Here is a 12,464-nt window from a genome sequence, read left to right on the forward strand (position 1 = left end):
AAGATTGAACCCAGTGCCTCACATATTCGAGGCAAGTGATCTGCCACTGAGCCACAACCCCTACCCCTTGTTTATTTTTGTTTAGGTAATAGAAGAACTAAAATGAAAAAAATTTCCAAGTTAATTCAATTTTAGAGAAAAGAATAACCATACTGTCATTTTTTTGGATTGTGACAATATGCCCTAATTTTGCACTAAATAACAATATTTTTCATTACTTAGACCATTCCATTGTCATACCTCTCCCCTTTCTTGCTCATTTTGTATAGTTCCTGGAAATAGTTGATAAGTTATTTGACCAAGGACTAGTTTGGTTAATGTAGAATTCAATAAATGAAGGGAACACATACTCTTAATAAAAACTCAGAGGTCAATAGAGGAGCTAGTCTTGGTAAGGTAATATTTGCTACCAGAAAGGCAAGGATAAATAAAACTCATTCTTAAGGCATTTAGAACTCACAAGCAAGTCAAAGGTTTGTGGCTATAATCAAAGACAAGGAAAGAAAATAAGATCAGAAAGTTGCAGTGTTTCCAGGGTTGCAGCACTAAGAAAACATGGCTTCGCAGAACAAGCAGCATTAGACATAAATCCTGAAAGAGGCTAGTGTTTCCGCAGGTGGAGGAGTAAGTGATAGTGTGGAGAAGGCCCCAGGAGGTAATCACTGTGATGTTGGTTGGCAAGCTTCATATTATTTTAACTGCCCTGGTCTTGAAAAGAAGTAGCAGAGCAGTCCTCAATAGTCCCCAGGTTTGTAAGCAGTCTGTTTGCATTGGTCAAAGTAGACTGCTTTCAACCTATGACGTCCACTAACGCCTACCATGTTAGGAAACCATTTTAGCTGAAGGCATTGTCTTCCGTTCAGGTGTGTAAAATCAGGCAGAGCAGCATAGCCTTAAGGTTAAGAGCCTGGATACAGGGATCACACAGCCTACTTTCCATCCTGACTCCCCCTTATTAGCTGTGTGGTCTTCAGCAAGTTATAAAACCACTTTGGGCTTTTCTCCTCATCTGAAAAAAAGAAGGTAGGGATGATGATGATAATGGTGCCTGCCTTGCTGTGTGAAATAGCTCCATTAAATGACTTCCTATTTATAAATCACCTAGAATTGCTGGTGGCAGAGAAGAAGCACTTTACATAAGTGTTGTGAATGAGGTGACTTCTGCATTCTGCCCTGCCCTCCCTAAAATGCCATGCTGAGTTGAGCTCAAGGTTTCCTCTGTAGTTAAGGATCCCTGTGCCATTTGGGTGACACCTGGCAGCAAGAAACAAGAGCCCAATGCCCTGATTTCCTGCTTTTATGGCACATTTGATCATTCTTGATTTTTAACAACAACAACAAAAAAGAGTTGTTCAGCCTTGTTGTATAAGGATGATAAACCAGATTCAGGGGTGGTTTTTACTAGCTTCCTATTCTAATTTTCAGGTTTGATGGATATAAAAGGCTTCCACATCCAAGCAAATGCAGTGGAACATGCTGACTTCTCTAGGCAAAGGAGTGTGCTCTAATTCTACCAAATTTGAGAGAAGCCAACTTTAGAGTCAGTGCTCAACACCCTGGGACAAGCCTAGGCCTCTGTTCCCAACGGGGTCTGCTTCCTTGTACAATTGTTTTCCTCATCTGGAATCTTCCTGGGACTCTGACATCCTTCTGAGCACCCACCATGGACTACTTAGGACTGACTTAGCTCCTGATTCTGCTAACTAAGCTGTCACCCCTTCCCTTCAGCTTTCCAGGCTGAAGAATCGTCTTTCATCCTGCTTTCTTGTCCTTGGGAGTTCATGCTGTGCTTATCAGAACCCTTCTTCTGCTAGTTTAGTGGTACATGCATAAAGGCACTGAAGAAAATTTGTATTCAGTTTACCATTTTTAACCAGGAGTCATCTTTAAGTTTCTATAAAAATATTCCTTCATTGTTATTTCTCTTGTTATCAAATCAACAATGGCTTGAAGTTGTCCAACAAGAATGGATTTAATGCCTCCCTTCTTATTCCCTGTTTTCATTAATACAGTCTGAGGAATAATCCCTTGATTACTATTAAATATCTTACTTTATTCCTTAATAACAATAGCATTTAATTTGGCAATGAAATTTACTGCAATTATTTCACTTTACTAATGAAATATATTCTTTTGATTCTAAAATTATACCATTAGCATTCTTTATTTCTATTTGTATCTTAGTGGGTTGGAATTAGCCTAATTTTTTTAGTAAAGGTTAATGAGTGATGTCTTTTCTGAGCCTTTAAATATGAGAATATCTTTCAAATTCCTTTACAAATGAAAGGGAGTTTTGCTGGCAGTTGCTTTCTTTGAGTCTTCTCTTCTTCTAGCATTTGATAATCCAGAGGAGAAATTTAAGACCAATTGGACATTTGTTCCTTTGACAGTGACTCTTTTCCTTTGATTTGTGTGTGTGTGTGTATAATTATATATATATATAATTATTTGTAGATGGACACAATACCTTTATTTTTTTAATTATATTTTTATGTGGTGCTGAGGATTGAACCCAGTGCCTTACATGTGCAAGGCAAGTGCTCTACTGTTGAGCCCCAGCCCCAGCCCCTGATTTGTGTTTTGACTTCTATTTGCTTTCCTTTGTAAATACTGAAGGATTTTCTTTTTGTTTTTTGTTTTTTGTTTTTTTCCTCAGCTTAAAAAATTTGGTCAGAAAGGAACTTTGAATTGATTGTTTGGAGTAAATTTAGTTCTCCTTTTTTTCAGTTTAGGTTTTTTTTTTTTTTTTTTTTAATTTGTCAATTTGTCTTGGATTATTACTTCCCCTCCATTTCTTCACTTATGTTTTCTCAGAAACAGTTATAATTGACTTTTTGTTGTTGTTGTTGTTGTTCTTTCTGGTCCCTCAGACCTAGGATCTTTTTGCAGATGGCCTCATAGGGATATTTACCCTCTATACACCAGTGATTTAATTTTTCCTTTGTGTTCTGCAATCACTTCTCCCCACTTGGATGATAATGCTACCTTTAAGTTTTAGAATCCATGTAATGCTTCTTTTTTTTTCCTTTTCTTTTCTATCTATAATTTCTTTTTATCTTACCAGAGGACTTTTATGGATTTATGGCTTTCTACTTTTGTTTTAAGAGGTCATATCTTCTTGTATCATATCAATGTTGCCAAATGCATTTTTAAAAATTACTTTTGATTCCTAGAGGAAATTATCTTTAGGAAACTAAAGATGTGCTTCCTTTGAAAATTTGCATGCTCATTACTTTCCATATTCAGTACTGTTTAGTAGACCCATGCTGACTTTTAGCTGTTATTTTTATTCCTGAATTTGGAAATATTCAACCAGACCCTCTACAAAAGAGAATACATGGGTTGTCCTTAGCCCCACTGTGCTCCTGTTTCTTAGTAAAAGTCCTTTTAGATCTCTGACCTCGTAGCAGGGGGTTGTTTATGGACTCTGACCTATTTTCAATGGACTAGAAGACTTTCAGACAAGTAAGTATCTCCAATGCCTTGTTCTCTGTTACTTTATATATGAGTTATATAAGAACTCCAACACTCAGAATGCAGCACTTTCAAAGATCATCTTGTCTCTAAATCTGCCACTGACACTGCCAGGGTGCAAAGTACTTCCCCTTCTTCCCAGTTGTTAAAGTTGCAATCACTAACCCATGGGGTGGGAGATTCTCCTGCTGCCTCAAGAGGCATCACCTTGCATGAAAAAGAGCTGTCTAGGTTTCTGACTGATACAGATTTTTACATTTCTGTTCAAGATGACAGAAAGCAGAGAAAGAGAGATATGCAGATACATTTTCCTACTTGCTTTAAGGATTTCAGCTTGTTTTTTGTTACCTCTCATCAAATTCATTAAACCTCATTTTATTCTTTTACTGTTGTAAAATTATTCTAATTTTAGCAAAAAAAAAAGTTGCTGGTAATATCTTCCTTCCTTGTATGATTGCAAACTTCTTTACTTTTTTCTCTTTGTGGAGATATTTTAGTACAAAGTTGGGAGAGCCTCTACCAGGGGCTGGTGGCAAACATTTAAAATTAAGTGTAGCTTATATGAAACTCCACAGGCAAAGTACTTTTTCATGTTACACAGCACTTGAAAAATCTTGCTTCCTGCAGATATTTTGTGAAAATATACTCTGCCTTGTAAATATTCATCATGAGTTGTTATTCAAATCATAGAGGCATCAGTGTTCCTGTAATAGAACCTATGTCTTAGGAAAACTGGGTCATTCTAGTGTTGAAATAAAATGTACCTAAGTAATGGTAGGAATTCCAATGACTTCTATAAAATTTTTATTATACATAAAAGCTGCCTGATCACTGCCTACTAACAGTAGTCTTAGAGCTGAAACAGCTGTTATAAATGATTTAATAAAGAAGTTACAAATTCAGTTGCCTCCAGGGGCCAGAAAAATAAGGCAATCCATCAAGTAGCCTTGTTCAATGCAATAAGTAGAGGGAGGGACTAGAGAAAAGTGGAGATTACTGGTGCTACTAAATGCTTGAGTCATCGTTACAATATAAACTCAGTCTACCTTTAAAGATAGACTAAGGTCAAGGGATATTAACAGCCTCACCCAAAGTTAGGATAATCTATGTTCATAATCAGAACCAGTTATGTAATTTATAGGGCCTAATGCAAAATAAAACATGACACCCCTTGTCCAACAAATAAGAATTTCAAAACAGCTAACAGTACAGCATTTAAATCAAGCATAGAGCCCCACGTGAAGCCATCCCACTTCTGACCTAGAATTGGACTCAAGTCACTCTTATCTGTAACCACCAAGAAACTGAAATTGAAGGTGAAGTTAAAGTTAAGTTTTTTACTTTAATGAATAAGCAAGCCATGTCTACTTACCAGTGGCTTTTATGTGCGGTTTTAGAATCCTTGCTTTTCTATTAGTGTTTGGAGACTTGTGGAATCATTTTTGTTTCCATCAGTTTCTACTGTTGTTCCTTGGATTCAGGCTTTATGAATTGTTGACTGTTTTCAACCCTGAAGTTCAAAGCTCTTTTCCAAAAGTTAGTTCTGATTAAAGTCCAGAATATGTGAAGAGTTGGTTGGTCTGTGAATGAGTCTGCCTGTGTCTCCCTTGGATCTCACTATCATTATTCTTTATTCTTATCTGAATACAGCTGTCATTTCCTCCAGATAATCTTGTACATCATTTGAATCATCTCCTAAGGTCACCTTTCATTGTTACCCTATTTGAAATTTTTACATGGTTTACAAACACAAAAAGTGAGTTGCCTTCTGATGGACTGAAGCTGACTGGTCATTTTCTACTTTGTGTTCATTTAAAACTCCTAAAAATCCCAAGTTTCCACTAACAACATAAGCTCAGGAATCGTATGCAGTGAAATCCAGTCAGCTTTTAAAGGCACAGCTATTCACAGAGAGTACAGGAATAAAATTAGAAATTGAGTACTAGGGTAAGAGGGAGATTTTTTTGTAATAAATAAACAAACAAATACACACCTACATATCTTATAATTCAACATTCTTGAAACATTTCTATCATTTAAAATCTAAAGAAAACATAAAATGATTTTAATTTAAAAGCAAAGTCTACCAGGTAGATGCAGTTTAGAATGGTATGATTACTTTTAACAATTGTAATGTTTCTTATTGAAATCTATATGACTTCCTTTAGCAACATCCACAAAGATGTCGATAAACAATTGTTTAAAAGACAAAAGAAACTTACCGGATTTTAGAGTATTGAAGTTTTTTTTAATTCTTTTTTATGTTTTTATTAGTGCATTATAATTATATAAAATATTGGGGCTCATTTTTACATAATCATACATGCATGGAATATAATTTACTTCAATCCCAGTGCTTCCCAATTCCTTTCCTTCCTAAACAAACAAGAACGTTAGTTAAGTCACTAGTGTCTGAATCAGATAAATTATTTGAATATCTTCATATTGTTGAACTATATACCTTCAGAGTAATTAGCAAGAGAAATTCACATGTTGGGGAAAGGGAAGATGAGAAAATAGGCAAATTCAGTAAATGAAAAAAGTTATGAATGATTAATATTTAAAATATTTGGTGTAAGCCATGCACATATGTGTTCAACAGCTAATGCACAACAAGTTTAATCCCTGGAGAGGCAAATTTAATGGACTTCATTCACCCACATATTTCAGAATATATTATGAGATATATAGACTGGATGTTCATAGAATTTTTTTTTTTTAACCTTCTGCAGGTGGAGATTTTCATTTTACCTCTACGTATTTACCTACGGTGTCCGGTTCCTGAAAAAGGTAGGATCTGTCAAATTACTTTATATAATTCTTATATAACCAGAAGCCTACATCCCATTTTTTAAAAATATGTGACTATATTTTAAACAGTTATAACAGTCATCCTAAGAATTATTTGTGCATTTTTATTTGCCTCACAAGTAATCTTTTGTGTCCTTTTTTAGTAAATCATTTTTAGGCATATATCTAAGATTCTTCTGAAAATACTTTCTCTTCTTTTACCAGCCTGTCTTGTCCTAAGCATAATTTTCAAATAACTTCCTTCTTTGGTTAAGTAACAAAGTTGAACTAACCAAGTCATTACTCCGATTTAAGTAACTTTAAGTACTTGATACATTTGTTTTTCCAGTGGAAGATGCTGCTAGTCCCATATCCATTCTAGCCAACTATACTTTTTTGCATTAGGAGCTTCATAAAATCTAGCTGATGCTGTAAAGGAAGTTAAGTTTCCACATCACATATCACGCAACTTGATATCAGTTGTTGCAATGTGGGTTATCACTGTAGTCTTCATGAGTAGAAATTGCTCTTTTAACTTCTTACTTTGCAATTAACAGGGAAGCACTAACTGCTGGTGGAAAATTCAGTTCCCTTCATAGTTGTGCTTTCTTTGCCTGCTTTGCTAAATCCTGCATGGACTAGGGTACCTTAATCTATGAAAGTAATTCATTGTGGCTGCCACAGTCTTTTTTCCTAGTTATTTCCATGCATACTGCTACTACTAACAAGTAAAGCTGCTTAAATTTAGGACTCATGAAGAAGTACCTTCTGATAGTCATGTACATATTAGCAACAGTGATTTGACATAAAATGGAAAATTATTTTTAAATAATTTTATAAAGTGATATGATTGTTATCTTTATTACAAAAATATTTTTCAAATAAGACTTGTGCCAAGTAGCGTGACTTCCTAGTAAATCTTGTAAATATTGACATGAAAATTTCAAGTATGTTTTTATTTTTAAGGTCTGAGTTATCAGATGTAGTCTGTCTGTGGCAAATCCTATTATAGATAGTGATTGTTTCCCATTATTATAGTTTCCTAGAGGAAATATCATTTTTACTCCTTATATTTTTCGTTGCCAATGGCACTTCTTTTTTCACTAAGTAGGAATATATGGTGCAGAGGCCAGTTGGATAGATTTAAATGAATGAACTTTACCCATAAATAGGAAGAAATTCTCAATGGGATAAACTAATGTGATGGAAACTGCATATTTTAGAATCTTGCTATTCTCACCATTCAAACTTATCTAGAAAAAAAAATAGAATACTGTAGGACATTTATGCTTGTAACTTTACTATCTTGGAAGAAGAGATTGCTTTGGGTGGAATTTCAGCTGATACGGGAGAGTGGTGTTTCTGGGGACCTGGGGTTGCTAACTAGAGTCAAGGTTTGGAATTCTCCTCTGGTTCTGTTGGTGAGAGGCTTTGGTGGTAATAAGGAGAAGATGGTGAGAGCTAGAAGCAGTTTTGCCCTTTCCCCCAGGTGGGCTTGATATGGTTTCCTGTAGCTATCATAGGTCAAGCATGGCTATCTGTCATCAGAACAGGAAGCACTCTGACATTTAGCTCTGGCTCACTCTGACCCTAAACAAAATGAATGGAACAAGAATAACTTTTCTCTTCCAGTCCTCAGTGGGTTGTGGAAGACAGTTAAGAGGGCCTGCTGATAGAATGTTTGCTTGGAAATGTTTTTCCTTAAACTGTACCAGTTTTCTTTCAACTATCTCTGCTTATAACAAATGCTTTAAAAAGAAAAAGGAACTAGACATTGTTCTGGTTAAATTAATCTGTAATGGAGGTTTCTTTCTTTAATGCTGTCTAAACAGCACCTGTTTTAGTTTAGTTTTAGTCATAATGTAAAATAGAAATGAGTGCATAGAAACCATGTGACCAAAATACCTGTGGAGAACTTCATAAGCCATCTTGTCAAGCCCTCCATTTCATAGCTAAGGAAGCAGCAACTCAGAGAGGGCAGGTGGCATTCTGAAGGTCACATAGCTAGCTTATTAAAGCCTGAACTTCAAATTAAACACACACTGCTGTCTCTTATTCCAGTGCTTTCTCTTCTTTTACCAGCCTGTCTTGACCTCAGCATAATTTCCAAATGACTTCCTCCTTTGGTTTAGTAACAAAGTTGAACTAACCAAGTTATTATTCCAATTTAAATAACTTTAAGTACTTGTTACATATTTTTAAATATTTTTATCAACTGTCTTAGGACAGACAATGGTTTTATCCATCTATACCCAGAGGGGGGAAAAGTTTGGACACAGCATTGAAAATAAAATGATGTCATTAAGATTTTCAAACTACTATAAATACTTTGAAATCCATTTTCTTCAATATAGCAGAAAGTCTTTTATGTGATTTTCCAAAGAGTAGTAGAAATTTTTTCATAAAACCAGTGTAATGAACCAATGTTAAGAGGTAGATGCCTGTCACTGACACTCATTTTATCCAAAGTATCAGTTACTATTACCTGGACTCCTAGAAAAATGCTTGGTACCTCTCATGGTTCAGTTTTCCTTTGCCTTTAGATAAAACAAACCTGCTAGGACTTATCTTCTACATTGAACTAAGTAACTGCCCTTTCTCCCCTAAAAGAATAAGGAATAGATTATACAGCATTTGCTTTACAGACATGTAAGTAAACTATTAAGTTATTGTTAGAGTGCTAGGAAATACTTAAATAGTTGAAGCCTGACCATATCATCTGCTCCTGTTATTGCTGTCACAAGTGACTGCCCATAAATATGATTGGCAGAGATAAGTATTTCTGTAAAAAGCAGCCCAGAGTTACTTAGTTACTTGATGTGCTCAAAAGTCCTAGCATACAATGGGCTTATACAAATTAACATGTTTTCTTAGGTCTTTAGAGAAACTACATATCAAGCCTTAGAAAATAGAATAAGTTCTCTCTGTTTTTTTTTCCCCCTCATTTGTAGACAGGAGTTTCTGTTGGGTGAAATTATTCAAATAGTTTTCAATGGACTCCTATAATTAGTGTCACAGGAATACCATATAAATACATGTGCTACCAAGATTTAGATAAATATTTTTTCTTGTAATCTACATGTAATGCTAATGTAATTCCAACTTTATGGTCAGAAAGTACATTTCATATCACAATCAATTCTGTACATGTGCATATACATAATTGAAAGAAAACTTACTCAAAATATACCTCTATCTAACTTCTGTAATCTGGGGGCACCTATTAAGAGACAAAAACCATAGGGGATTTTTAAACATTACTATAATATCAAAAAATCATTGACCAGAGGAACTCAAGATAATTGACTCCCCGTGTGTGATGGGATAAGGAGCTTGCACACCAATGTAAATGAACCCACTTCTTTTTGAGAACATCGACCTGTGAACTGTAGCTGAACTGAACAGTGTGCCTCATGAAATAACTAATTTACAAATGAATATACACTCTGGTGTAAGCTCCTTTGTCATTGTGAATCTGTAACCAACATTTGAATAACCCATTGCTCTCGGTTTGGGCCATACCAAGGAAGGGCTCAGAGAGGTAGGAATGACAGGGATATGCACCACTCTGAAGACCAAGGAGTCACAGGAAGTGGTTGCAGTTATTAGAACTTAGAATCTCAAAGGAAGGGCCATGAGCCCCACCAGTCTTCTGAGGAAGGGATGCAGCCCAGCTGGTGTCTCTGAAGGAGCACAATGATACTGTTCCTGGGAATGTGTAGAAACTGCAAACTGGAACCAACTGCTGCTACTGCATCCAGCTGCTGCTGCCACTGGGTGAGGATGCAGATGACAAGAACTGGAAGCAAACCAAAAAGAAGAGAGTCCTATTTTCTTCTTGCAGCCTCCCCCCTGGTGCTTTCCAGAGACCAAACTTGGCATGATCCCAGTCCCTCAGAGCCAGCAAAAGTGTGACTTGCAGAGTCCCACTTCTGAGGCTGAGAGCAGCAATCTCTGTAACTAGCTCAACCTCGGCATATTGCTGCATTCTGTGACGTGCGTCAATAAATTATTGTAATTTATTTTATTTTTAAAATATGCTACTTGCTGACTTTGTGACTCACTACTGGGTGAAAACCTGAAGCTGAGAAGATTGTGTCAGACTAGCCCTTTGGCCATTCCCTTGGACTTCCTGGGTACAGCCTGAACCAAGGCACAGCCGTCATGTTTTCACGTGGCGTTCTCTTCAAAGGTCAACAACAAAAGCTGCAGTGTTCCCCTGGTGTCATGCTTCAAGATGTTCTCTTTTGCGTATTGGTTAGCATGGAATCTTTCTGATATGGAAACACGGTTGTTATTCTTTTCTCTATTTGAGGATGAAAATAAAATTTGTTCATCTGTTAGAATGTACATCCATTTAAAATTTTCTTTCATCATTTTTAAAAATGTTGAAATTGCTTGGACAATGTTGCTTTTTTTAGGCAGCTTGAAATTTACTTCTACCTGAAAAAAAAATAGCCCATCATATATTTCTGTAAGCAGTGCATATGACATAGACCTCTAACTAGCATTGGGGAGGGGCCGTAAAGATCAACTTTCCCACATTTCTCATTTCAGAAAAGAAAAAAATAATAATTTCAGAAGGGAGATTTGACTTGCCTGAGGCTAATCTTTTTTTTAAGAATTTTTCAAATATTTTATTTTATTTGTTTTATGAGGCTATTGTGAAGGGGATAGTTTTCCAAATTTCTCTTTCATCAACAATGTATAGGGATCCAATTGATTTATGGATGTTAGTTTTATATCCTGCTACTTTGCTTCATTCATTTATGAGTTCTAGAAGTCTTCTGTTGGAATTTTTTGGGGGTCTTCTAAATACAGAATCATGTTGTCAGCAAATAGGGCTAGTTTGAGTTCTTCTTTTCCTATTCATATCCATTTAATTTCTTTCTTCTTTTTTAAATTTTTTTTATTATTTCTAATCAGTTACACATGACAGCAGAAAGCTTTTTGATTCATTATACATAAATGGAGCACAACTTTTCATTTCTTTGGTCTTATGTGATGTAGGGTCACACCATATGTGCAATCATACATGTAGCTACGGTAATGATGTCCAACTCATTCCATCATCTTTCCTACCCCTTTGCCCCCTCCTCTTTCTTCCTTCCCCTTGGCTCAATCAAAGTTCCTCCATTCTCCCCACACATACCCCATTATGGACTAACATCTTATTGTCCTTAAGCTTTCTATATCAGTTTAAATAGAAGAAAGCTAGCAGTTCAATCATTGTTGCTTTCTTATTGGTAAGTTCAGCTTACTCTATAAGAATTGAAATTCACATGAGCATAGAAAAACATCTAGATAGAATGCAAGTTTAAATTCTCAGTCTTGGCTCTGCCAGTTACACTTAATTTGATTTGCATTTAGGTGCAATTATGCTTTGCTCTCTGAAACCTTGTTTTTCCTATAAAACAGGAAAATGATGCTTACCCTGGTTCTCAGCTTGTGTGTGTTTAGGTTGCTTTGGGAGCTGTAAAGTATTTGGGAATACACTTTGGAAAAATATTATTAATGAGGGAGAGGAGGGCTCTTCTGGCAATCATGAATGCCTAAGTCTCCTATAACCTCTTAACATGAAAATTTAAATACTGTATTGCTGCTGCTTCCTGGTTAGTGAGATACGTTGTTGTAACCAAACTTCAATGGCTACAGCTAGGTAAGCATACTTTCTGGAATAAAAATGATGGGACTAATTTAGGAAGTTTTTCAGTACTGCTTCTTACTGCATTTTCCTTTCTTCCTATACCCCACCTACCCTCTTGAATATTTTCTGATTCCTTTCATGCCTTTCATTTGCCTCTTTCCATTTTCCTTTTTTTTAAAAAAAAATATTTATTTATTCGAGTTTGTTATATATGATAGCAAAATGCAATTCAATTCATATTACACATATAGAGTGCTAATTTTTCATGACTCTGGTTGTACACAGAGTAGAGTCAGGCCATTCGTGTCTTCATACATGTACTTGGGCTAATGATGTCCATTTTATTCCACCATCTTTCTTGCCCCGCTGCCTCCCTTCCATTCCCTTTGCCCTATCTAAAGTTCTTCCATTCCTCCCATATTCCCCCACCCCAATCCCCATTATGGATCAACATCCTCATATCAGAGAAAACATTCAGCATTTGATTTTGGGGGTTGGCTTACTTCACTATCATAATATTCTCCAACTCCATCCATTTACCTCTAAATGCCAT

General features: G+C 35.9%; 1 protein-coding gene and 1 long non-coding RNA gene across 3 annotated transcripts in view; one reads left to right on the plus strand and one right to left on the minus strand.

The window, feature by feature from the left end:
* LOC144365329 (uncharacterized) overlaps positions 1-5,048 on the minus strand; it is a 51,046-nt gene extending 45,998 nt beyond the window's left edge. The window contains exon 1 of the long non-coding RNA XR_013423638.1: positions 4,847-5,048. This is a non-coding gene — a long non-coding RNA (uncharacterized LOC144365329). The remainder of the gene's footprint in view (positions 1-4,846) is intronic.
* Cers6 (ceramide synthase 6) overlaps positions 1-12,464 on the plus strand; it is a 281,227-nt gene that overhangs the window by 153,570 nt on the left and 115,193 nt on the right. For both annotated transcript variants that reach the window (XM_005315692.5, XM_005315693.4), the window contains exon 4: positions 6,207-6,264. In XM_005315692.5, coding sequence (XP_005315749.1) covers positions 6,207-6,264 — 58 coding nt within the window. The remainder of the gene's footprint in view (positions 1-6,206; positions 6,265-12,464) is intronic.

The sequence above is a fragment of the Ictidomys tridecemlineatus genome, chromosome 7, assembly GCF_052094955.1.
Source record: "Ictidomys tridecemlineatus isolate mIctTri1 chromosome 7, mIctTri1.hap1, whole genome shotgun sequence".
Taxonomy (NCBI): domain Eukaryota; kingdom Metazoa; phylum Chordata; class Mammalia; order Rodentia; family Sciuridae; genus Ictidomys; species Ictidomys tridecemlineatus.